Source organism: Spermophilus citellus (genome assembly GCF_964194105.1).
Source record: "Spermophilus citellus genome assembly, chromosome: 4".
Classification (NCBI taxonomy): domain Eukaryota; kingdom Metazoa; phylum Chordata; class Mammalia; order Rodentia; family Sciuridae; genus Spermophilus; species Spermophilus citellus.
Genome location: NC_138185.1, coordinates 110,077,909 through 110,101,940, shown reverse-complemented (window position 1 = coordinate 110,101,940; position 24,032 = coordinate 110,077,909). Strand labels below are relative to the sequence as shown.

At 40.5% G+C, this 24,032-nt stretch overlaps 1 protein-coding gene across 2 annotated transcripts in view; it reads left to right on the top strand.

The window, feature by feature from the left end:
• Positions 1-24,032, top strand: part of THSD4 (thrombospondin type 1 domain containing 4) — a 630,142-nt gene that overhangs the window by 374,926 nt on the left and 231,184 nt on the right. The window contains exon 1 of one of the 2 annotated variants that reach the window (XM_081289550.1): positions 22,863-23,045. The exons of the other annotated variant lie outside the window; for it this stretch is intronic. Coding sequence (XP_081145676.1) covers positions 22,974-23,045 — 72 coding nt within the window. The 5' untranslated portion in view covers positions 22,863-22,973. Of the gene's footprint in view, positions 1-22,862; positions 23,046-24,032 lie in introns of those variants that run through there. 2 annotated transcript variants of the gene reach the window in all.

Genomic DNA, 24,032 nt, shown 5'->3' with positions numbered 1-24,032 from the left:
ATCATTAACCTGTAAATTACTGTTTTCTTTTTGATCCACCTGGTGGATCAGATTTTGCTATCACTGAATGTTCCCTGGAGCTCTTTTGGGAAACATTTTCATGAATAATAGAAGTTTTACAGATGTGCATTGGGTGCCGACTGTGTTCCAGACTCCAGACATCAAAATGAATAAGATGAGATCTTTCTTCTTAAGGGCTCTTTGTTTGAAGGAATGATTACAAAAATTGGTAAGGGGCATGTCTAGCCACCTGTTGGTGAGCCAGTCTGTGTCCCTTTGTGTAACAAATTCCCTGAAAGTTAGGGGCTTCTTGTCTTGCCATTTCACAAAATGTGCCTGTCATAGGCACACACAGTAATTCCTGGTGGGGACCAGGCTTTGCAGATGAAGAAGGCCTTTGAGATGGAGTGAAAAAACCAGAGAGATACCCAGCTGGGAGACGGCAGAGCCAGGCCTGAGGACATATGATATTAAGGGGGGCAATATACCTGCCAATTGAGTGTTCAGACAACTGGAAAATACTGCTGATTGACTGAAAGAGATGCATTTAGAAACTCATACTTAAATATGACCAATTCAGGACATAGTGTCACTTAACATGTGGTCAACAAACATATGTTCGCTGACTGATTGACTGAATAAATGTGGAGAGAGGAACACAAAGCAAAGAGAACAAGCAAACCAGAATCGCTGTCCACCTTCGGTACACTTCCCAGAATGCACTCTTTAACCCTCTGTCTCTAAGTGTAATTGGAAGGCTTCCATGGGGTTCTTAAGTGTTTTTTGGTGAGGGAGTGGGTTTTGTGGGGGTATACCTGAGAAGTGAGAAGGAGGATCGAGTAAGTTCAGAAGGTGGCAATCTTGAAGCCAGCGACTTCATGAGACTCTAGTCTGACACCAGGACAGGGGCAGGTGAGCCTTCCGTGCTGTCCCCCTTGCACTTGGACAGTGCACATGGACTCAGCATCACAGTGGTGACCACATGGTGTTGCCTGGCACATTGTGGGAACGGGGAGTCAACACTTCAGTGACAAATCAGCATGGGCACATGCTGCTTCCTTCTGGAGATGGGTGAACAGATGTTGCAAGGACTTCAGAGGTTCCTATGGCTGATGCAAGAAGTCACCATAGAGAAATGCGTCCTTGCACAGTTCTAGAGGCCAGACCCCCAAGTCGGGGTGTCAGCTGGACTGTGTTCCTTCCTACAGCTCTGGGGAAACACTGTCCTTACCTCTCCCAGACTCTGGGGACCCCAGCAGTTGCTCAGGACTGCATCACTCTCATCTCTGCTGCCATCTGTACCTGGCCTTCTTTCTGTGACTCTTTGTGTCCCTTAAAAGGACACTTGTCATTAGATTCAGGGCCCATCCAGATAACCCAAGATGATTTTATTATGAGATCCTGAACTTGGTAACATTTGCAAAGACTCTTTTTCCAAACAAGGTCCCACTCTCAGGTTCTGGGGATCAAGACATAGGAATATCCTTTGGGGATCGCTCTTCAACCAACTCAATTGAAATCAGGGGAATAGGAAGGTGGTTAGATGGGGGAGTCAGATGGCAGGGATGGCCAGGGGAAGGGGCTAAAACACTGGATCCACTGGATAAAGCAGAGTGGAAGCCCTGAGAAAAAAGAGGAGGAGGTGGAATTGGGAGATACTTGGTAAAAAAAAAAATAGTCGGGACTTGGTGACTAATTGGTGTGGTGAATAAGAGAAAAAATAGTTTTAATTTGGCAAAAAAATGTTTCCAAAAAATGTGTGCAATAGCACACTGGATCTTGGGATATGAAGAGATATTAGGTTGGGGAAAATGGTTCTGATGACAAACATATGGGGAACCCTGGGTTAAATAGGGCAACAGCCTTCTGTCCTGCAGGCCTTCTCTAAGCCTTTGGCATCTTCATGTTTATTGTAACCTTTACAGAGTTTCCTGGGGGGACAGTCTCTCCCAGACTTGTTTGACTTTGACCATGGACATATTTTATCTAGATTATTCCAAGGAAGAAATGGTCCACACACCTCTGGAAAATACTGCTGTGTAGCTCAGTGTCCTCTGAGAAAAGAGAATAAAAGTGAGGGACAGAAAAATGGAGTGAATAAAATTGAGTCAAGTGTTATGCTGAGGGCCAGATTTGCTTCCTAAGACTGCTGCTGGTCCTAAGGAGAACGAGAGAGACCAACACCCACAACTGCCAGTTGGCAGAAGCCATTTGCAGACTCACACAGTGACTCCTTGACTTTTTTTTTTTTTTTTTTTTTTTGGTACTTGGGATGGAACTCAGGGGCACTCAACCACTGAGCCACATCCCCAGCCCTATTTTGTATTTTATTTAGAGACAGGGTCTCACTGAGTTGCTTAGCACCTCACCATTGCTGAAGCTGGCTTTGAACTCTCGATCCTCCTGCCTCTACCTCCAGAGACGCTGGGATTACAGGTGTGCACCACCGTACCCGGTTGACTCTTTGATTTTTAATAGTCTGTGCAACTGACTTGTGGTTTGATTTCTTCCTTTTCTATTACCTTCTCCACAGTAGAAGCTGCTGCTTCTGAGGAGGTGTGACAGATAATTTCTTCCAGTGTGCCAAGTTTGATCCACTGGATGCTGACCCTCATGCTGCCTTGAGAGGATCTTGAGCTCAGGAAGGGGGAGCAAGGGTGCTGTAAATGACTAGCAGTATCTGCCATGAGTGGAAGAGGATGATAGGGATGAGATCAGAGACTTTTTTGCTTTATACACATGCCTTTCCCACCCACCCTCTCATCCCTCTCCATGCATCAAAAGGGGCCAACCAGGAGCAGATACTGCCATGGCCACAGTAATCTTAGACTCTCCAATCCTTAGCATACTCTGCCAAATTTACAAGAAACTAGTTGTTACCAATGACAGAAATACAGACATCAATTTTTCAATGAATAATAAAAATAGATAATATTTACTGATCACATACTGTGCATCAGATACCAATGCTATATTTTACACGGAATGCCTCAATTAATTCTTATAGTGTTAAAGATTAGGGACAATCAATCACCTAATTTTGTAATAAAGAACATGAGGCACAAGCCAGGTGTTGATGCATGCCTATAATCCCAGAAATTTAGGAGGCTGAGGCAGGAAGATCCCAAGTTCAAGGCCAGCCTCAACGACTTAGTGAAGCCCTAAGCAACTTAGTGAGACCCTATATCAAAATTCAAAAAAATTAAAAGGGCTGGGGATGTGGCTCAGTGAGTGTCCCTGGGTTCAATCCCTGGTACCAAGAAGGGAAAAAGGACATAAGACCCATAGAGATCAATTTAGTTGCCAGTTAAGTGGTATGACCTGGATTTGACTTTCGGCAGCCTAATGTTAAAACTGACACTCATAACCACCAGACTGTGGGTTTAATTATAGAAGTTTTGGATTTGAAACATTGGTAAGACTTGTCAATGGAAATATGCAGAAGGCAGTGGTGGGACTGGACGAAATCAGGCCTGGGCACAGAGCCAACAGGGGAGATGGTCAAAAGATGCCCATAGATAAGTTCATGCAAACTATGCAGTCAAGAGTCAGGGAGACAGATTTACAATGCAGAAAGAACTTCATGCAAAGATTTCGTGGATTACTGGGATATTTTCCCAAGTAATGAGTTAGAAATAACTGACTGCCGTTATCCTAGACCATGGATAGAACATTCTAGCTCAAAGGAAACAGGACTCAAAAGTCTGCATCCTAAATCATCCTGAAAAGCCAGAATCGGTTGGGGTTTTTGAAAAGCAGAGAAATCTCACTGGCCTCTTAAGTGTAGCTTTGCTATAACATCCCTACAGACTCCTAGCCCTCCCCCATCCTTGTTGACCTTGAGCCCCTAGAGGTCAGGGCTGAGTGTCATTTGTGCAGGAGCTTCCAGCATGACACTCTGCAGATTCCCAGTAAACAATAGCTGAATCTATTGAGCCATGGAAATAGGAACCAACCCTGTTCAGCTATGTTCTGTTCCCGGATATCAAATGCTAAAGCGTTTTCACTGACCCATCACTATTTCACTGTAAATGTCTGAATTTTCTCCCTGTAGACTGGGACAACATCACGATGAATTGCTACCCACTTGCACCAAGTTTCATTTGTTCTGATTCATGGCCAGCTTCAGAGTCCTTCTAAAATCTCAGTTTATGGACTTTACTTCCTGGTGGTTCCCAGAGAGAAATGAGCCTGGATTCCAGGGAATGCAAATGTCTTCAAACTTGCAGCCAGCTTCCAGGCTCCCTGCAAAGGTCTCTTAAGCCTCTAAGTATTTCCTCTCTTAAATCACACATTACTGGCACAGGCAGAATATTTTCAAGTTACTTCTTTCTCTTTAGGAGACAGTCCCTTAAAGGTCTACCAAGTAGAAACCTAGGCATTCTTGGCAGTTTTATGGATCTGTTTTTAGGTTCAGTCTTTTTTTTAAAGTTGTGTTTAGTTTTTTGGTTCTTGAAAGAAACTATTTCTTAATGCTCTGTTGGAAACACAATGTTGAATCTCTCTAGACAAATTTATGGGCTGGACAAAGGACTGTGTATGTGAAAGGAAGCGTAATACATCACTTGTGCAAATGTTGTGGCTTTTATTTAACTTATTTCCAATTAGATGACATGAATCCCTAGAGCCAGTGGTGGGTTATTGCAGAGCAAGGGCACGCAGGTATTCTACCAAGTTTTGCTCTGGATGGAAAATTTATTTTTGCTTCACTGTAAAATAGATTCTCTTATAGCATCTGTCAGAGGGTAGTTTGACCTGAACAAGTTATGGGTAGCACAGAATGAGGTATAATGTGCTGTGCCATGAGGTAAGACACAGGTATCATGTCAAGTTACAGTATATAGAAAGAATGACTAGTAGTATTGTCCAAATGTCCCCGAAAATTAATGTTGAAACTTAACCTCCAATGGCATATATTAAGAGGTGGGACTTTTGGAGGTGATTGGGTCACGAGGACTCCCTCCTTGTGAATGGGATCAGAGTCCTTATAAAAGAGCTTCCGCACAGGATTCACTATTCCCTTTCTGCCTGCTGCCAAGGTGAGAACACAGCAGTAGGGCACCATCCTGAAAGTAGAGACAGGCCCCCACCAGGCACCAAACTTGCTGGTGCTTTGATCTTGAACTTCTAGCCTCCAGAATTATGAGAAATATATTTCTATTTTTTTTAAACATCACCCAGTCTCAAGTGTTTTGTTATAGTAGCACAAATGCATGAAGATAGCTATTTATTGAAATATGTAAATACTTCCTCTCAGGACTATAAAAAAAAGCATGTGGTCAGGTCAGTAAAACAGTTCTCAAATGGAGGACAACAAAGTAAATAAAGTGACAATAGTGGAAAGTTTCTGTAACTTCCAAAAACTTTCATTTTTTATAATCAGTATTCACTGTAATACTTTCAAATGTACAGCCAAAACTTTTGAATATTTGAAAGTACCCTGTGGACACACACAGAAAGGTTCCAAGTCATTGATTCATTCCCCAAAGTATCAATTAGGCTCTCTTACTTAAGCAAGAAATGAACGTGTCATGCCATCAAGACTTCAAGGTTTATCTGTCACAACAGCTAGCTATACCTTCACTAATAAATTTGATGAAACAAGAGATGAGTTTTTAAAACTTTCACCTTTTCTGATAGCATCTGACGTTCTTCTGAACATGCCGGCATCATTTTGTTCTTTGTTACCACGGGAAAACAAATTTCCTAATTGCCTAAAAACTAACTATATGGTTTATCTATTCAAAACCTGTTGTGTGTTGCTCATATGAAATATGAATTGTGGTTATGTAAGCAAGATGTCTGTTTGATTTTTCACCTAACATACTCAGCTGAGAGCTTGGGTTGGTGATTAACTATAGTATTGTGTTTTATGTTAGAGTAAACACTCTGGATGCCAGGTGCTGGGTTGAGAAGGGGGAGCTTAGTAAAGAAAGACAGGAGAAATAAAGGAAATTATTTTTTCAACAATATTCCAAACTCAGAAGTGATAAAATTATTAAAAATTTGTCCAAACTATTCTTTGCATTTCCGTATTATCTTAAAGTACGCTGAAAACAATTTAACCTCTCCCTGCCTTCAGCTTCATCAACTGGGAAATGAGGGAGACATAGCCATAGGATTGAGAAGTAAATAGGGATCGTATCTACCTCTCAGCCTAATGCCTAACACAATAATAAAGAACATACACAATAATATTAAAACCCTCCATCTTTTGCTAAAGACTTTAAAAATTATATGGTTTATCTATTCAAAACATACAAATATGCTGTGTGTATTGATGGTAGGAAATATGAATTGTGGTTATGGCTTGTGGGAGCCTGCTTTGGAATTGTGGTATGAGTCACCACCCTCAGAAACCCTCAGAGCAGTATCTCTGAGGCTCCCACATCCATGCTGCTAGATGGTGGTGATTTTGCTATGGCATCTACTGCCATTTTTACTGATTCCCTCTGGCTACTTTTGCTAGTAGCTGCCGGCTTTAAATTATCTTCTTCTAAACCTTGTTGGAGGAAGAAAATAAAACACCTTAGTAGAAATTATTCTGAACACGTGAACAAGTTCTGTATGTAAGCTGGGGCGCCCCCAGCAGAACAGGCGGTCATCCTCTGAAATGGCCACTTCCTCAGCTCATGCCCCTTCACCCTGTCCAAGTCCCTGAGTGGTTCTAGAAGGCGGAGGTCAGCAGAAGTCAGAACTCCCTGCTCACTATGGCACTGCTGCACAGTTTGCCAGCTTAGTTCCTGTGGCTGGGAGAAGGGGGAAGAGAAAGAGGTCAGGAAAGATGAGAGATTGAAGAAGGACAAGAAGCCCATAGTCAGAGGTCACCCTGGTGGCTGGCTGTACATTGAGGAGGCCAAACAGTATTCTTTGGGCTACTGTTTGCTGGGAGGTGGGGAGGAGTGGGTTATAGGTAAGTAAACCCAAAAATGGCAACAGACCATCCCTACATAGTGGTGTCAGCTGTTGCCAGTGATTGGAGAAAACTTTGAAAGGACCTGTTACCAAACTATATCCTCATCTAGTGTGCCTTGATTAGGGATTCAGCCCTGTGAATTAGGGTAGTGTCTGCCTAATAGATGTGTATTGGCACCTAAGGTGTGTTTCCCCTCCCCCGCCCCATGAACCTTATAGTCTAGTGGAGAAGATTATTGAACACATGAGGAATCTGTGTTGTGGATAATGAAAGGGCCCAAAGAGGAAGAGAGGGGCCAGGAGAGAAAGGAACAGGGTAGTGGACAGAGGAGGGGTGCTTAGATTTGAGAGTCAGAATTCCTCACTGGAAAAGTGTGCTTGAGTTTGAGCCCCTGAAGAAATGCAGGCCTTGCTGGGCAAAGGGAGGGAAGAGAGTTTACAGCTACAGGAAAAGTGAATGTGAATGTATGCAGCAGGAAGAAGCCACAACTATAGAAAGACCAGCAAATTAAGGGGGTGGTGAATGGTGTACTAGGGGCCAGATCCTACTGCCCCAGGGACCTGGCTAAGGATTTCCTAATTCAGGACTAAAAACCTCTCATCTATCCTAAGGGCAATCAGAAGCCTTTGAAGTAATAAGGAAATGACCTGTTTCCACTTTTGTTTTAAAATGTCACTCAGAGTAGCAGCTTGGAGACCACTTAGGAGGCTACTGAAAAAGTGAGGGGAGATGATGGGAACTGGTAGAACTGGAGTCAGCAAGACTCTTCTGTTGCACTATGGGTAAGAGTCTCAACTGTGGGGACAGAGGCCCTGGATTAGAATCTCTGCTTTGCCACTGACTGACCAGCTTTGTGATTATGAGCTTCACTTCTCTAAGCCTTGGTCTGTTCATCTACAAAAAGACCTGAACTTCAACTTGTTATGTGATTTGAATGACACATGGTTGTTCATGGTCTCAACACAGTGGCATAAATGAAGCACTCGTTAAATGTTATCATTATTCTTTTGTTGAAATGCAGGGAGAGGTATTATTTCAATTCAGTGGTCACTTATTTAGCTCTTTTCTCTGAATTAGTTCCTCATATATTCTTAGTTTTCCATTGCTGTGAACAAATACCTGAAAGAATTAACTTATAAGGAAGAAAGATTTACTTTGGCTCATAGTTTCAGAGGTTTCGATTCATGGTTGGTTGGCTCTGTTGCTTTGGGGCCTGTGGTCAGGCAGAATACTGTGGTGGGAAGTGTGTGGTGGAGCAGGCTGCTCACCTCATAGTGGCCAGGAAGCAAAGAGAGAGAGGGGAAGGGGTCAGGGTCCCAATATCCCTTTCAAGGGCATGCCCCCCAGGACCTGACTTCCTTCCACGAGGCCCCACCTCCTAAGGTTTCCACCACATCCCAATAATACCAACATCTGGAGATCAAGCCTTCAGCATATGAGCCGTTGGGAGATATGTAAGATCGAAATCATAAATATTTTCCAGTTGACAAATAAGAGAAGCAGAAATTCGACAGCTGGACCCTGAACTCTGGTGAATGATGTGGGTGGAGGGAGCCCAGGGCTGCATCAGAACCCCTGTGGACGTACAAACCATCCCTATGTCTCCCTTCCTGTTCTCTTCTCCAGCTCACTGGTAACTCCAGCCTGGAGCTTTTATGACAACATCAGTCTTTCCAGTTTACAGTACTTTCTCCACATACTCAGAAATTTCTGTGAGTTCTACAGACTAACAGAAGGGCCCAAGCAGGGTCACACTGTAGCGTTGCTGTGTCATGGGCAGAAATGCAATGGTGATGACTGGAAACTTTAGTACTTGCCTCCTGCCATGGCCCGGAGGAAGCAAGGCAGGAAGAGAAACAGGATCCAGGAGGTTCTCAGCCACCAGAATGCCAAGACTCCTAACACTGGCCAGAACTCCAAAGGCAGGACTGTGTAACCCAGAATTTACTTTACATATGTTCATTAAGCTCTTCTACAGAATATTCAGTGCTATCCGTTTGCGATATAGATGGTTGACAAATTTGTTAATACATGCAAAGCTATTTCCTTTTTTTTAACCAGAAAATAACAATCATCTCTTTTCAAAAGTCAGAGAATTAGCTCTATTTAATTAAAATTAACGTTAGAAGGAGGGGGGTGAAAAGATTCTTAGAAGAAAACTAAGGAATTGCTTATCTCCCTGTTGCAAATCCACTAAAAATATTTTCTCAGCCCTATTGGTGAAGGTTTTAAAGTCATACATTTACAAAGAAAATGAATACCTTTGCTGATGGGAAAGTTAGTCCTCTGAGATAGTCACCTGACAAGTGTGTGCATTTTGCAACATGGGCTGTATTTGCTGAGCCAATATTGTACACCTTCCCTGGGTTTCTGGGACCAGGTGTCCGCAGTTTTAGCGAGTAACCTCTAGATGGAGCTGTTGCATCTTTTGGCTGAGCTGGGTTGCCATGAGGCAAAACCCTAGCAATCTGAGCAGGATCAAAATAAATTGAAGATTCATTCTTATAACAAAAACTTTGTGTGTTTGTGGTTAGAACACCAAAAAATATATATTAGCAATGGGAAGAAAGTAAAAATCGCCACTCAGAGGTAGCTTGCATTAACATGCTGGAGAATAGCCTTCTAATCACATTTTCTATATGTATTTACAATGAAAATGGTTTTATCCACAAAATCCTTTTTTGTAACTTTTATTCACTTAAAAAAATTATCACATAAATATAGTAAACACCAGTTGGTATCAATGAATATTACAGCACATTATTTTTATAATTAAGTACTAGTAAAAAAATATACAATAAAGCAACAGAGATACTGTAATTAAACGTGTATATTAAAGTTTTTCACTATTATAAACAATTCCAAGATGGAAACTTTCCATTCCATTCCTAGAAAAGTAACTGATGTTCATTCAAAGTGTATACATTATTGAACTTTCTGATATTTCCTGCTTATAGCCTTGTAACTCCAAGTGTGGACACTCATGTAACAAGGACACCATATCACTAGGGTTTATTGGAATTCAAACTCTCAGGCCCCACCCCAGATCTGTTGATTAAGATCTTGTTATGATTCCATGTGAATTGTGTGCTCATTGCATTCAATTAAGCTGACCTTAGGAACTAAGACTCAGTATCAAAGAAATAATACAAGCTGGGCATTGTGGCACATGCCTGTAATCCTGTGACTCAGGAGCCTGGGGCAGGAGGATCCCGAGTTCAAAGCCAGCCTTGGCAACTTAGAAAGGCCCTAAGCAACTTAGTGACACCCTGTCTTAAAATTTAAAATAAAAAAGGCTAGGGATGTGCCTCAGTGGTAAAGCGCCCCTGGATTCAATCCCTTGTACCAAAAACAATAAAGAAGCCTGGCCCTTAAAGCTCCTGTACTAACAATCTTGCCAGCCCTATATCAGACTACCCACTTCCCTCCCTAAACACTTACCAATAATGTATATTTATCACTCAAAGAAATTATTTTCAGTGTATTACATCTGCATAACCACATGTTAAACTGTTTTTCATATCACATTTTCATATTGCATCCATATATCTTCATTTGCCAGTTGCTTATTCATGGTCTTTCCCATATTTATTTCATTGTTTTTCTAAATGAATAATTTGGGGGAGGATTACTATATTTATTTTTTGCTCTCTATAAAAAACTAGACAATAACTAAAATTTTAAAAATAAGAATATGGTGATCACCTTTTATGTTTACCCAAAAGGGTGCTATATTATGACCTACTTTGAAAAAAAGCTCTATTAATATATAATTTATATACTATATTATTCACTTATTTAAAAATGTACCATTCTGTGTTTATTAATGTATTCACAGAGTTTTGCAGCCATCACCACCATCCAACTTCAGAGCATTTTCATCACCCCAGAGAGAAATCCCATACCCATCAGCAGTTACTCCCAGTTCTTCCTCTTGGGCCTCAGGCCTAGGAAACCTTTTTTTTTTTTTTTTTTTTTTTTTGTCTCTGTAAATGTGCTTATTCTGGATCTCTCATATGAATGGAACGATTCAACAAATAGTCTTTGGGGACTGACTTCCTTCACTTAGCATGACATGATCAAGGCTCATCCATCATGGGGCTTGTATCAGTATTTAATTTCTTATAGCCAAATAATAACCTGTATGGATATACCACATTTATTTATTCATTTATCAGGTGAGGTACACTCGAGTTGTTTCCACTTTTTGGCTCTCATAAATAATGCTGCTGTGAGCAATCATGTCCAAGGTTTTGTGCAAGCACATGTTGTCATATCTCTTGTGTATATACCTAAGAGTAGAATTACTGGATCATGTGTTAATTCTACCTTTAACTTCATGGTGCTTCTGCCAGGCTGTTTTCCAAGGCAGCTGTACCATTTTACATTATCACCAATAGTATATTGGAATTCTAGTTTCTCCATACACCTGTACTTTTGATTAGTGGTTATGAAGTAATATCTTATTATGGCTTTGATTTGCATTTCTTTATTGACTAATGATGTTGAGCATCTTTTCCTATGCTTCTTGGCCATTCGTATGTTTGTTTTTTCTTTTATGAGAAATGTCTATTCAAATTATTTGCCCTTTTTTAAATTGAGCTGTTGTTTAATTTTTTTATTATTAAGTTGCAAGGATTTTTATGTATTCTGGGTACAAGTTCCTTATCATACATGATTTACTAATATTTTCTTCATTCTCTGGGTTGTCTTTTCAATATCATGATAATATTACAAGCAGCACAAAAGTCTGTAATTTTGATAAAGTTTTATTTTTTCCTCTGTCACTCGTGGTAACATACCTAAGAAGTCTTCACTTAACCCAAGGAAATGAAATTACTCCTGTGTTTTCTTCTACAGTTTTTAAAGTTTTAGGCTCTTACATTTAGACCTAATATTATGGTTTCTGTAACAAACAAACATAGTGGCTTAAAACAACACAAATTTATCGTTTTTTAAATTTTTTTTAGTTGTTGATAGACCTTTATTTTATTTATTTATATGTAGTGCTGAGAATTGAACCCAGTGCTTCACACATGCCAGGCAAGTGCACTACAGCTGAGCCACAGCCACAGCCCAAAAATTTATCATCTTACAGTTCTGGAGGTCAGAAGTCCAAAATGGGTCTCACTAGGCTACAATCAGTCCACAAGACTGTACCCTGACAAAGCTCTAGAGAAGAATCCCTATGTTCTTGCCTCCTCCAGCTACTAGAGGCTGCTCACATTCCTTGGGCATAGCTGTCTTACATCTTGAAAGCCAGCGATGCCAGGTTGTGTTCTTCTCATGTCCAGTTATTCTAACTTCCTCATCTGTCTTGTTCTTCCATGTTTAAGGGTCTATCTGCATAATCCAAGATACTCTCCCTATTTTAAAGTCATCTGATCAACCATGTTAATTCCATCTGCTACCTTAATTCCTTTTTGCCACTTAATGTAACATATTCATAAATTCTAGAACTCGTTGGGGGCTACCCCAATACATGAACCATTCATTTATTTTTTTATAAATAAAAGCTATTTTATGATGTATCATATGATGTTTTAATATGTGTACATTGTGGAATGACTAATTACCTCATGTTTTTATTTTTTTGTGTGTGTGGTGAAAAATGTTAAAATCTACTCTTAGCAGTTTTCAAATATACAATGTATTCTTTTTAACTACAGTCATCGTGATGTGCAATCTGTGATCCAATTTGAGTTAATTTTTGTGTGTGGTGTGAGGTAGGGGTCCATCTTCATTCTTTTGCATGTGGATATTCACTTGTGAACTCATTTTTTGAAAAAGACTGTTATTCCCCACTGGTGTGGCCTACTTCTGTCCTACAGCAAAATGTACCAATATTAATAGATATATGACGTATTCATTTTAAATGATTGGGTAGATTTCATTTGGGGAGTATGCCATAGTGGAGTTTGCAAATCTCCTGTGGTTGGACATCTCCTCCAACATTTCACTGTTAAAATTGCCTTTATCTTATTTGTGAGATTTTTAAAAGATAGATTATGGACATGAACTTTTTTCCATTATGTATATTGTAAGCTTGTTTTGAAATTTTTCATTTACTTCCACCATCCTGCTTTAAGCTCGTATACGTTTTCATCCAGACTATAGGCATAATCTAACTGGTCTCCCAGCTTCTTCTCTTGTCTCCTTCCAATCCTTTCCCCATACAATATGGTGGCCTTTGCAAAATGCAAATCTTGTCCTGTAATTTCTGCCACTTTCCTTACAATAGCTTTCTATTAGGAACAAGGCAAAACTCTTTTTCATCATCCCTCCCTTTGTCTTTTCTGCCCAAGCAGACGCTGAACTCCCCCTTGCTCACCCTCTTTTTTTTTTAAAGAGAGAAATATGAGAGAGAGAGAGAGAGAGAGAGAGAGAGAGAGAGAGAGAGAATTTTAATATTTATTTTTTAGTTTTCGGCGGACACAACATCTTTGTTTGTTTGTGGTGCTGAGGATTGAACCTGGGCCACACGCATGCCAGGCGTTCGCGCTACCGCTTGAGCCACATCCCCAGCCCACGCTCACCCTCTTTTCATGGAAGCCTGTTCCCTCTCTGGTTTTTCTTTAAAGCCATTATTGCTTCTATCCCAAGCCATCTTCCTAATGAGGCCAAACCTCTTACATATCCACCTATCTTTTCTTTGCAGCCCTTTTTACATTGCAATTTCATATCATATGCATTTGTTAGATTTCATTAATGCTGTGTATTTGGCTTTTAATTTATCTATGATAATTTTGACTTTCAGAATTTTTAAAATATACAGAAATATATAAATCTTTCCTTTTATGATTTCTGCATTTTTCCCTATGGGGCTGAGATTGTGGCTCAGTGGCAGAGCACTTACCTCACACATGTGAGGCAATGGGTTCAATCCTCAGTACCACATAAAAATAAATAAATTAATTAAATAAAGGCATTGTGTCCATCTACAACTAAAAAAAATTTTAAAAAAGTTCTTCCTAAATGAGAAAAATATAGAAATATTGACCTATTTTCCTTTAATCTTTTCATATGTATATTATTTGCATAATATCTTTAATTCACCTGTAATTTATTTGGGCATGTATTATAAGTTAGAAAAATAACTTTATTTACTTCCCAATGGTTAGCCCTATTCCCAACCTTTTCCATCCTTTCTTGTTGAATTGATTGACTCATTGATTGCACACCAAATCCTTTTACATGTTAAGTAAATGATTTGTCTATTTTTTCACTAGTCATATTTGGCACTGTTTTTTAAAATTTATTTATTTATTTATTTATTCATTCATTCATTCATTCTAATTTGTTACATAGGACAGCAGAATGTATTTCAATTCATAGTACACATATAGAGCATAATTTTTCATGTCTGTACACAAAGTAAAGTCACACATTCGTGTCTTCATACATGTACTTAGGGTAATAATATCCATCTCATTTTGACGTTTTTCCTACCCCTCTGTCCCCTCCCTCTTCCTCTCTCCCATTTGCCCTATCTGAAGTTTCTTCCCATGTCCCCTGACCCTGTCCCCATTATGGATCAGCATCCTCATATCAGAGAAAACATTTGGCATTTGGTATTTTGGGATTGGCTTACTTCACTTAGCATAATATTCTCAACTCTATCCATTTACTTGCAAATGCCATGATTTTATTCTCTTTTAATGCTGAGTAATATTCCACTATGTATATATACCACAGTTTCTTTATCCATCTATCTATTGAAGGGCATCTAGGTTGGTTCCACAATTTAGCTATTGTGAATTGTGCTGCTATAAACATTGATGTGGCTGCATCACTATAGTATGCTGTTTTTAAGTCCTTTGGATATAAACCAAGGAGGATAGCTGGGTCAAATAGTGGTTCTACTCCAAGTTTTCTAAGGAATCTCCATACTGCTTTCCAGGATTGGCTGCACCAATTTGCAGTCCCACTAGCAACGTATGAGTGTGCTTTTTCCCCCACATCCTCGCCAACACTTATTGTTGTTTGTATTCTTAATAGCTGCCATTCTGACTAGAGTGAGATGAAATCTTAGAGTAGTTTTGATTTGCATTTCTCTGATTGCTAGAGATGATGAGCATTTTTTCATATATTTGTTGATTGATTGTATATCCTCTTCTGAGAAATGTCTGTTCGGGTCCCTGGCCTGTTTATTGATTGGGTAATTTGTTGTTGTTGTTGTTGTTGTTGTTAAGATTTTTGAGTTCTTTATATATCCTAGAGAGTGCTGTATCTGATGTGCATGTGGTAAAAATTTTCTCCCATTCTGTAGGCTCTCTATTCACTTCACTGATTGTTTCTTTTGCTGAGAAGCAGCTTTTTAGTTTGAATCCATCCCACTTATGGTTCTTGATTTTATTTCTTGTGCTATAGGAGTCTTATTAAGGAAGTAGGGGCCTAATCTGACATGATGAAGATTAGAGCCTACTTTTTCTTCTATTAGGCACAGGGTCTCTGGTTTAATTCCTAGGTCCTTGATCCACTTGGAGTTGAGTTTTCTTGGTACTGTTTTTAATTACTATAGCTTCATGCTATATTTTAATATTTTAATTCAAATTATTAAAGTATTATTTCAAAGTAAGTTTGAAATATACATTAATAATTTGAATCAAGGTTTATCAGACAAAGAATTATTTCTTAGCAGAAATGGATAGTAATAAATCAGAGCAGCGATCATTGCTGAGAGCACTTCAGTGAGCACATGATCGATGTTATGACACAAAGCAGTGGGCTCTGCTCTTGGAATTTCTGATTCAGTAATCAGGGCTGGGGCCCAATATTCACATTCCTAACAAGTTCTCAGATGCTGCTGATCCAGGAACCACATCTTGAGACCCTCTACCTTTCAGATAGTACTTGAAATAAAGAATACGGCCAACCTGAGAATGGTCCAGATACACCTTCTGAATGCCCTGGTGTGCTCTCATGGCTAGGAACCTACCTGGTGTGCTTTCTGTGGACATCTCCCTGGTGGTGTCTTTGGCCTTACACCTGTCTCTACTGCAAAGCCCTCACTCAGCTGAGTCAGCCATATAGGCTTCCTTTCAATGAACCCTTGAGGTACTGGGCATGACCCCATGGCTACCTGCTGGTCACAGGTGCCAATAGAGCTAGGCTTTGGTCCAAACCAGAGAAAGGTAAGGGCCCAATGACTCTCTTTGTTGTAGGTTCTCCCGATTTTCCTTATAAAAGAGCTGCTGCTGGAAAAGCAGCAGCTGAGTGCTTTCCCTTCCCCACCTCTGTGGCTATTTAATGGCTCCTTGGTTCACACAAAGGGAGAGTTAATTACTAACACCTGCTCCTGCTATCCTGCAAGTGGCCAGCTTCTTAATGGACAGCCCACCGCCTCCCTGACAAGGACTTTTTCCACCTTTTCCACACAATGTAAGCATATTTAAAGAAAAAACAATTTGTACAGTTTCAATGTATAGTATACACTCTGTAAAGAAGGCTACACTTCCTTCATCCTTCACAAAGGGATGGACATTCTTTATGAAAAGTTAAATAGCCTCAGAGAAGAAAATCTGCTGTGGGTTTACTCTTCTTTGGCATAGGTGGCTTTAGACTTCAGATACTCGTTTTCCTTAATTTTTTTTTACTTTCCCCCCATTCACTTATATCTTCCCTACCTCAGTCACCCAAAAGTTAAAGTGGAAATTATTTGCATTTCCTTGAAAGATATACCTTCTGGGAATTTTTCCTCTCCCTTGTTCTCTCCCTGGTTTTAAAGATGCACCATTAGAATGCCTCTCCTCCCATCCAAAGCAGAGGAGTTTCCTGTCAGACCCCACTTTGGCACACATTTCTCCTACTCAGCACAAACTGAGTTAGGTGGACTATGTGCTGAGTCTGGGGACACAGAGAAAGGCATGTCTTCTGTCATTGAGGGCTCACTCTATATATTGATGATTGCATCAATCCGCAATATTGCAGATTTCATCAATATATAGAGATCTCTTCTACAAGAAGAAATGGCTAACAGTAGTTAGCAATTACAATATGCCGTGATAGGTCTTCACTGGAAGTAATCAGAGGATGGCTGGGGACTGAGGCCAAGGCACTGCCCTCGGCTGGGTAGGGAGCCTGAAAAGGTAACACTGAAGTATATAATTTGGAGAAAATTGTGAGAAGAAGGTGAGTTTAAATGATGGAATTAATAAATAAGTGGGACAAGAGGGAAAAACATTCCATACTGATACATTTTGATTACTATTATTTTATTTATTTTTTCAATAGGAATACATTCACATTTGACAGTTCAGTATCAAAGAGCATACAGAAGGGCTATCCAATAAAAATATTTGTGATTTACATTTTTTCTAATGGCTATATTGAAAAATTAATTTTAGTACTGTATTTGAACCAACATATTCAAAAAATTGTTTGACTATTAACCAGCATAAAACACATTAATGAGATCTTCAAATTGGTACAAAGTGTATTTTAAAACTACACTATATTGCCAGTAGGAATGGCCAGGTTTCAAGCGTTCAGTAGTCACATGTGTCTATTGCTACCATATGAGACAGCACAGATACATAGTAGTAAATTTCCCTCTTGTGTCTGCCCTGAAACTACTCACTTTCCCTCCCTACAGGTAGCCATTATTGATGGCCTCAAGTGTGTTTTTCTACAGAGTTGATACATATACAAACAATTTGAAACATGCACCCACAAATAACAATATATACTCATACTGTTGCGCAACTTTTTTTTTCACTTAAAAATAAGTTTGGATATATTTCCTATCATTACACTGGAAGCAATCTCTCTCTCTCTCTCTCTCTCTCTCTCTCTCTCTATATATATATATATATATATATATATATATATATATATATAGTAGATGATGGATACAATACCTTTATTTTATTTGTTTATTTTTTTTTTATGTAGTACCAGGGATCAAACCCAGTGCCTCACGTATATTAGGTAAACGCTCTACCACTAAGCCACAACCCTGGCCCCTTTTATTTTTTTCTTTTTAAGTGTTGCAAAGTATCTCATTTTATAGATGTCACAAATTAGTCCTTACCAATGAATGTTTAAGTGGTTTCTAATAATTGGTGCTTATAAACAGTTTGAGCTGTTTTCAGGGGCAAAGAGCAACCAGCTCTAACTCAGCAAGTTTGGGAGAATGACACTTTACAGGAAGAGGCTAGCATGAAAAGAGACATGGAGCATGAGGACATGGACATTTAGGGTGAATTCTTGAGTCTCAAAATGGCTGTGTGTGAGCAGAAGACAGAGACAGCAGGCTGGATGAGCAGGAGGAGACCAATTGCAGTCTTATACTCCCATGCTTAATGTGACAATTATAAATGATGGAATTAACAAATTAATGGGAAAGGAGGGTCAAATCTTCCATTCTTATGAATTTTGATTAATAAACATAGAAAGCATGAGGGAAACAGAAAACCACTATTAGAACACTATAGTAATAATTGCCACAGGCAAGATCTACAGATGAGTATTAAAATGCTCATAAAATTAGCTTAATATTATTGTAAAAAATCTAACTTCTTGGCTTTTATAAATATGCCATAGTTATTTAAGAAGTTAATATTGGAAGAGATTGCTTGAAAATATACCATGACACTCTGTGCTATCTTCCCAACTACTCTGAAAATACATAATTATTTCAGAATAAAAAGATTTAACAAATTAGAAGAGTTACATGATTGACTCACTTTTGAGAAGAATCTCAATGGTTGTGCTGAGAAAGGAGGCTGGAAAGAGAAAAGACCAGAACAAGGAGGTTGCTGCAGATGAGAGGAGATCTCTTCTTAAGAAGAAATGGTAGAAGACAGGATGGGAGCCAGGGCGGAAGGAATCTGGAGAGACTCTAGAAGGAAGTGTAAAAAGGCCTGGCGATGGTTTGGGTAAGGAAGTCAGGAGGTAGAAGGACCAGGACAACAGCCTGGTTTCAGCCTCTGGGAGTCATGATGTTAATCATGAAGATGGAGGGAATGGCAGAAAGAACAGGTTTCAGGGAAAGGCAAGCTCTGATTTAGACCCATCGAATTTGGAGTACATTTGAGAGATCCTCATATCCACTAGGTACCTGGGTCTGTGGGCCTGCATGTCAGAATCATGGGTATATAAAGGGTGGCTAAGGACAGTGAAGTGATGAGATGGCCCAAGGAAGGTGGACAGAGGAAAAAGAGGGCCTAGCACACAGGCATTTAGGAAATTGGCCCAGGAGGTGTCAAGGAGAATGGAGAGAGTCCAGAAAAATGGTGGCATTGCAATGCTGCCATGCAGAGATTAACTCTGGGGCAGGCTGCTTGGGGCAGAACATTGACTCTGCCATTTATTACTCATTGTGTGATGTGGGGCAAGTTATTTAGTCCAATAAGGCTGTTATCAGTGTTTTAGGAGATGTTGTCTGAAAAGTTCTTGTAATAATGCTAGGATCATAGTGCTCCATACTATCCATGATCCAGTTGTGCTAGGCCAGTGGGATAGGTGGCTGAGAGACCAAAGGAGACACCAAGAGATGAAATGTGGTACATAAGGGCTATTGAAAAATGCTTATGGGGACAGTCTAGTGGCAACAGGCTGGAGAGGTGCTTTTACAGGAAGACTGGTGGCAAGGGCTTGGACAGGTGCACCTCTAGTTTACATGGTGGCTCTGGTGCTTCACCAGAAAATAGTGCTTCCCATCCCTCTCCATTCTATCCAGTGGCAACCAGCTATGTGCATCCAGTCAAGGTGTTCTGTTTCATGCCAGTTATCACAGGAAGAGGGATTTTATAAGGTGGGCTACAGAAGCAGTGGAAATACCAGTTTACCTTGCTTTGTCCCCCTATGACTAGCAGCCCAAGTGCAAAGCTGCATATGAGAAAGCAGCTTCCAACAGATGACACTAACTTGCCCTAATTACCAGCATACATGATAGAAAGTCGGCATCCTCCTGGAAAACATTTAGTCAGGATATTCTGACCCAGGCTTGATCCCATTGTTCCCTTAACTTGGCTAGGTCCTTGGGATGGAGAGGAGAACTTGAGAGACATGGTATTTTTACTATCCTCCTTTCTTCCAAGGATAAAACATGATCATAGAATGTTGGCTAATCAGAGGCAAAAGAAAACTAGAGTGATTTCCAGGAAGCTATGGGAATACAGTGGTTCAAAAAGGAGAACATATATTTCATACCCACTAAGATGGCTAATATCAAAACATGGAAAATAATAAGTGTTGGCAAGCATGTAGAGAAATTGAATGTTTGTGTATTGCTGGTAGAACTGTAAAATAGTGCCACTACTGTATGAAACAATTTGGTGGTTCCTCAGAAAGTTAAGCATAGGACTATTAGATGATCCAGCATATATATACAAAAGAACTGAAAGCTATAACTCAGACAGATACATATACACCCGTGTTCAGAGCAGGATTATTCATGATAGCCAAAAAGGTAGAAACAATATAAGTGTCCATCAGCAGATCTATGGATAAACAAATGTGATATGTCCATACAATGGAATATAATTTAATATTAAAAAGGACTGAGGTTTTGATATACACTCCAGCATAGACCAACCTTGAAGATATTGTCCTAAGTGAAATAAGTCAGACCAAAAAAGACAATGAATGTATGATTCCACGCATGTAAAATACTGACCAGGCAAATTCAGAGAGAAAGAAAGAAGATTAAAGGTTGGTAGAAGCCAAGGACTGTGGGAAGTAGAGAGACAATGTTTAATAAGTACAAAGTTTCTGCTTGGAATGATGAAAAAGTTCTGAAAATAAATAGTGATAATGGTTGCACAACATTGTACTTAATGCCACAGATTTGTACACTTAATAATGTTTAAAATGGTAACTTTTAGGTTGCATATATTTTACCACAATATTTTTTTAAAAGGAGAGGATGCTAATGCTGCAGAGAAGTCAAATAACTTAAAAGCTGAAAAACTATCCTTTGTATTTTGTACCCAAAGGGGCTATTAAAGACACTTTCAGAGCCCTTGTAGTGGAGCAGAGATGTCAAAGGTCAGACTGTAATGGACTGCAGGGTGATTGGCAAGTGTGTAGACCAAGGTTGGTTAATTACAACCAAATCTGGTCTGTTACATTCTTTATAAATAAAGTTTTATTTGGAATGCGATCATACCCATATATGATTGCTTGTGTGCTGTGATGGTGGAGTTGAGCAGTCACCACGGAAACCATATGGTCTGCAAAACTGAAAATCCTTACTATCCAGCCCTTTTTAGAAAGATTCCTAACCATTGGCTAAGAAACACCCTGGTCTTTCAAAAACTTTAACTTTCTTAAATAATTCCTTTATTTCTGGGAAGTTACTGAGTCAACAGCAGTATCTCTTTCGTTAGGTAGCAGAATAGAGCCAATGCTTTATAAAAATAATGAATAAGGAGGAAGAAGAGGGGAGGAGGGTGCATTTCTTCCTTCCTCCCCCTTCACCATACCTCTGCCTCTCACAGACCTGGAAAAAGGGATTGTGAGTCCCCCTCACCCAGCTGTCTCCCCAGGACCCCAGAAAAACTCCTCACCAGTAAATCATCATGTTACTGGTGATAATAAACTCTGAGATGACTGAAAACTGCAGTTAGGTTTAAAGTTTTCACATAAATTTAGGGAAATGCCCATAACCCGAGGCTTTTCAAATGTACTTTCTGGGACTGAGTGTTAATACTTACTTCAGATCAAAGAGAGAAGCCCGTGTCTTTAGCACTTACTTTGTGCTGTGAACAATGCCAATTTTGTGCCTAAGTGATCTCTTGGTAAATCATCCTGACCGTTGGAGGGTATTTCCTCACTTCACAGAATGAGTGGCTGGGGTTCACTGGGGTGTCTCAGAGACCAGAGACCCACAGGGAGTTAGGAGAACTGGGGTTTGAAGTGAACCTGTCTGATTCTAGGATCCTTGGGCTGTTTCCACTGCTCCATGTAGTCATTCTGTCCCCTGCGGACACCAACAACCTCAGAATGGTTCCATATGCCCATTCTAGGCAGAATCCAATACTTGCTTAGTGTTCACTTTGAACACGATCCTTGCTATGGCATTGAATCAGTGTTGACCCTGAACTGTGTCTCAAGTGGACCTGTGTCAACTTTAGCAAGGCCTGTTCTGCAGCCTGCTCCCCACACTCCTCATGTCCCCAGCCACCATTGTGATGGTCATTCTGAGCCAACTAAGAGGTAGCTCTTTTGTTTCTTCAAAGCCATCCTGCATTTCCATGAATTCTGCCAGCCTTACCTAATACTTGGGAGTCACTTGTTCCCACCTTACCACTTATTTTTACATTACAGGCAACAGTAATTAGGCACAGTGGCCCAGGAATGCAGCAAGAGGAAGATATAATGGATTCCCCAGCTCTGGTCCATTCACATCCATATGATTGCTGCACAAACACACAGCACCCTGGTGACTTCTTTCCCCTTGGAGGCTGCCCTTCATAATGCATAACTCAGATTGCCTAGGTCTCTGTCACCATCAATCCAGAATTAAAAGGGAATTCAGAAGTCATCCACCCACGCTTGACTGTATTAGTGCGAACAAGCAACTGTACCCAGAGAGGGATGGCAACTGGCCCAGTACACACAGCTCTTGTCAGCCCCAGATCCTGGACTAGGAAGGCCCCAGCCTCCCAGCTCCCAGCCTGGAGCTCGTTCTGCTGCAGTTCGCTGCCTCCTGCCTACCTCAATTGATGAGGCAGGGGCTGTCCCCTTGCATGTGAAGTGCTTACCTTGGAGCCCTTTTTATGAATGAGACCAGATGCAGACCTCCACATTGATCATTTCTGTCCCTCCCCTTTCTGCTTTCTGTTAAAGGCAGCCCCCCAGCTCCCAGCTGGCTCCTGTCCCCTCCCCCAGCCGGGAGAAGTTATTACATGAAGAGATCAGCTTACCAGTTTTCTTCAGAGCAGAGGCTGAGCTCGGAGCGCCGGGTAGTACAGTGAGGGAGAGCCGAGGGAACCAGCGCGGTGCCTAGCGGAACTCCAGGGCTGGAATCCCGAGACACAAGTGCATCTGCTAGCTGTTAACACTTGGCAGACGGAGTTCTCCTCTAGGGTAGCTCTAACTTTGGGTAATAATGTTTGTCAGCTACCTGATATTAACATTGCTCCACGTTCAAACAGCAATGTTAGCAAGACCTGGGGGAGAGGTAAGCCAAATAAAATATCTTGTCAGAAGTTATACTTTTGTCAGCATTAAATTTCATCTTCTATCTACCAACAGGGATCAGGCAATGGGTTTTTATGGTGTGCAGAGAATAATGCTTGCTATTGCTTTTTTAGGCTTCTCTTGCCTTTTCTTATATGAAGACTTCTTTTCTTCCTGAAGAATCCTGTACTTTCTAAAATTTCATTCTGAGCCTGTCTGTATAGTTGCCACACTGGGGAGCTGGCCTGGGTGACAGATGCTGTTGCAGAACAAAATATGTGGTATGTCAGATTCCAGTAGGGACTGGTACAAAGGCAGGAAAGGAAATTCCCTTTGGGGAAATTTTCTCCAGTGCTGCAGAGAGAATATGCATGCAAGAGGGATTGGTCTTTCTTTCCTGCTTCTACACCACATTTTTCTCCTATTTTGCTTTGATGTGCTTGGAGGACCTGTGCATAACTTTCTATAGTAGGTTTGAAGAGGGACAGTGATGTCCAGTGGGGCTAGGAGTGTGCTCAGATCTACCATAGAGAGAGGCATGTTTTAAGGCCATGAAGATGATTTACTCTTATTGGTTTAGCCCATGTGTTTACTGGTTACATTTTTTTTAACATTCCTGAGACCTCTGGGAGCCAGTTTCTGATACAGGCAGAGAACTGGAAGGGATGATCCTCAGCCCAGAGAGAAAGCACTCAGTGCTTCACCTGCAAATAAGCCTGTGACCAGTTGGCCTCCTCCACTCCTGTCACTCCTTGCCTTGATGGAAAAGCTCAGAGACCGATGGCTGAGTATGAAGGGACAGCCTTTCTCCCAAATCTGTCTTCCTCTTTGAAAAGCCAAGTGAAAAGTGTATCTCTTAGAAAAGGCCACGAGGCCACTTCACAGCTTCGCCTTTTGTTAGCCTTGTCAGGGACCAAGCTGGCTCTGAAAGCCTAATGTAATTACTTTCCCTTTTCTGAGAGGTCTGGAAATGAGAGCGGTCCCCAGC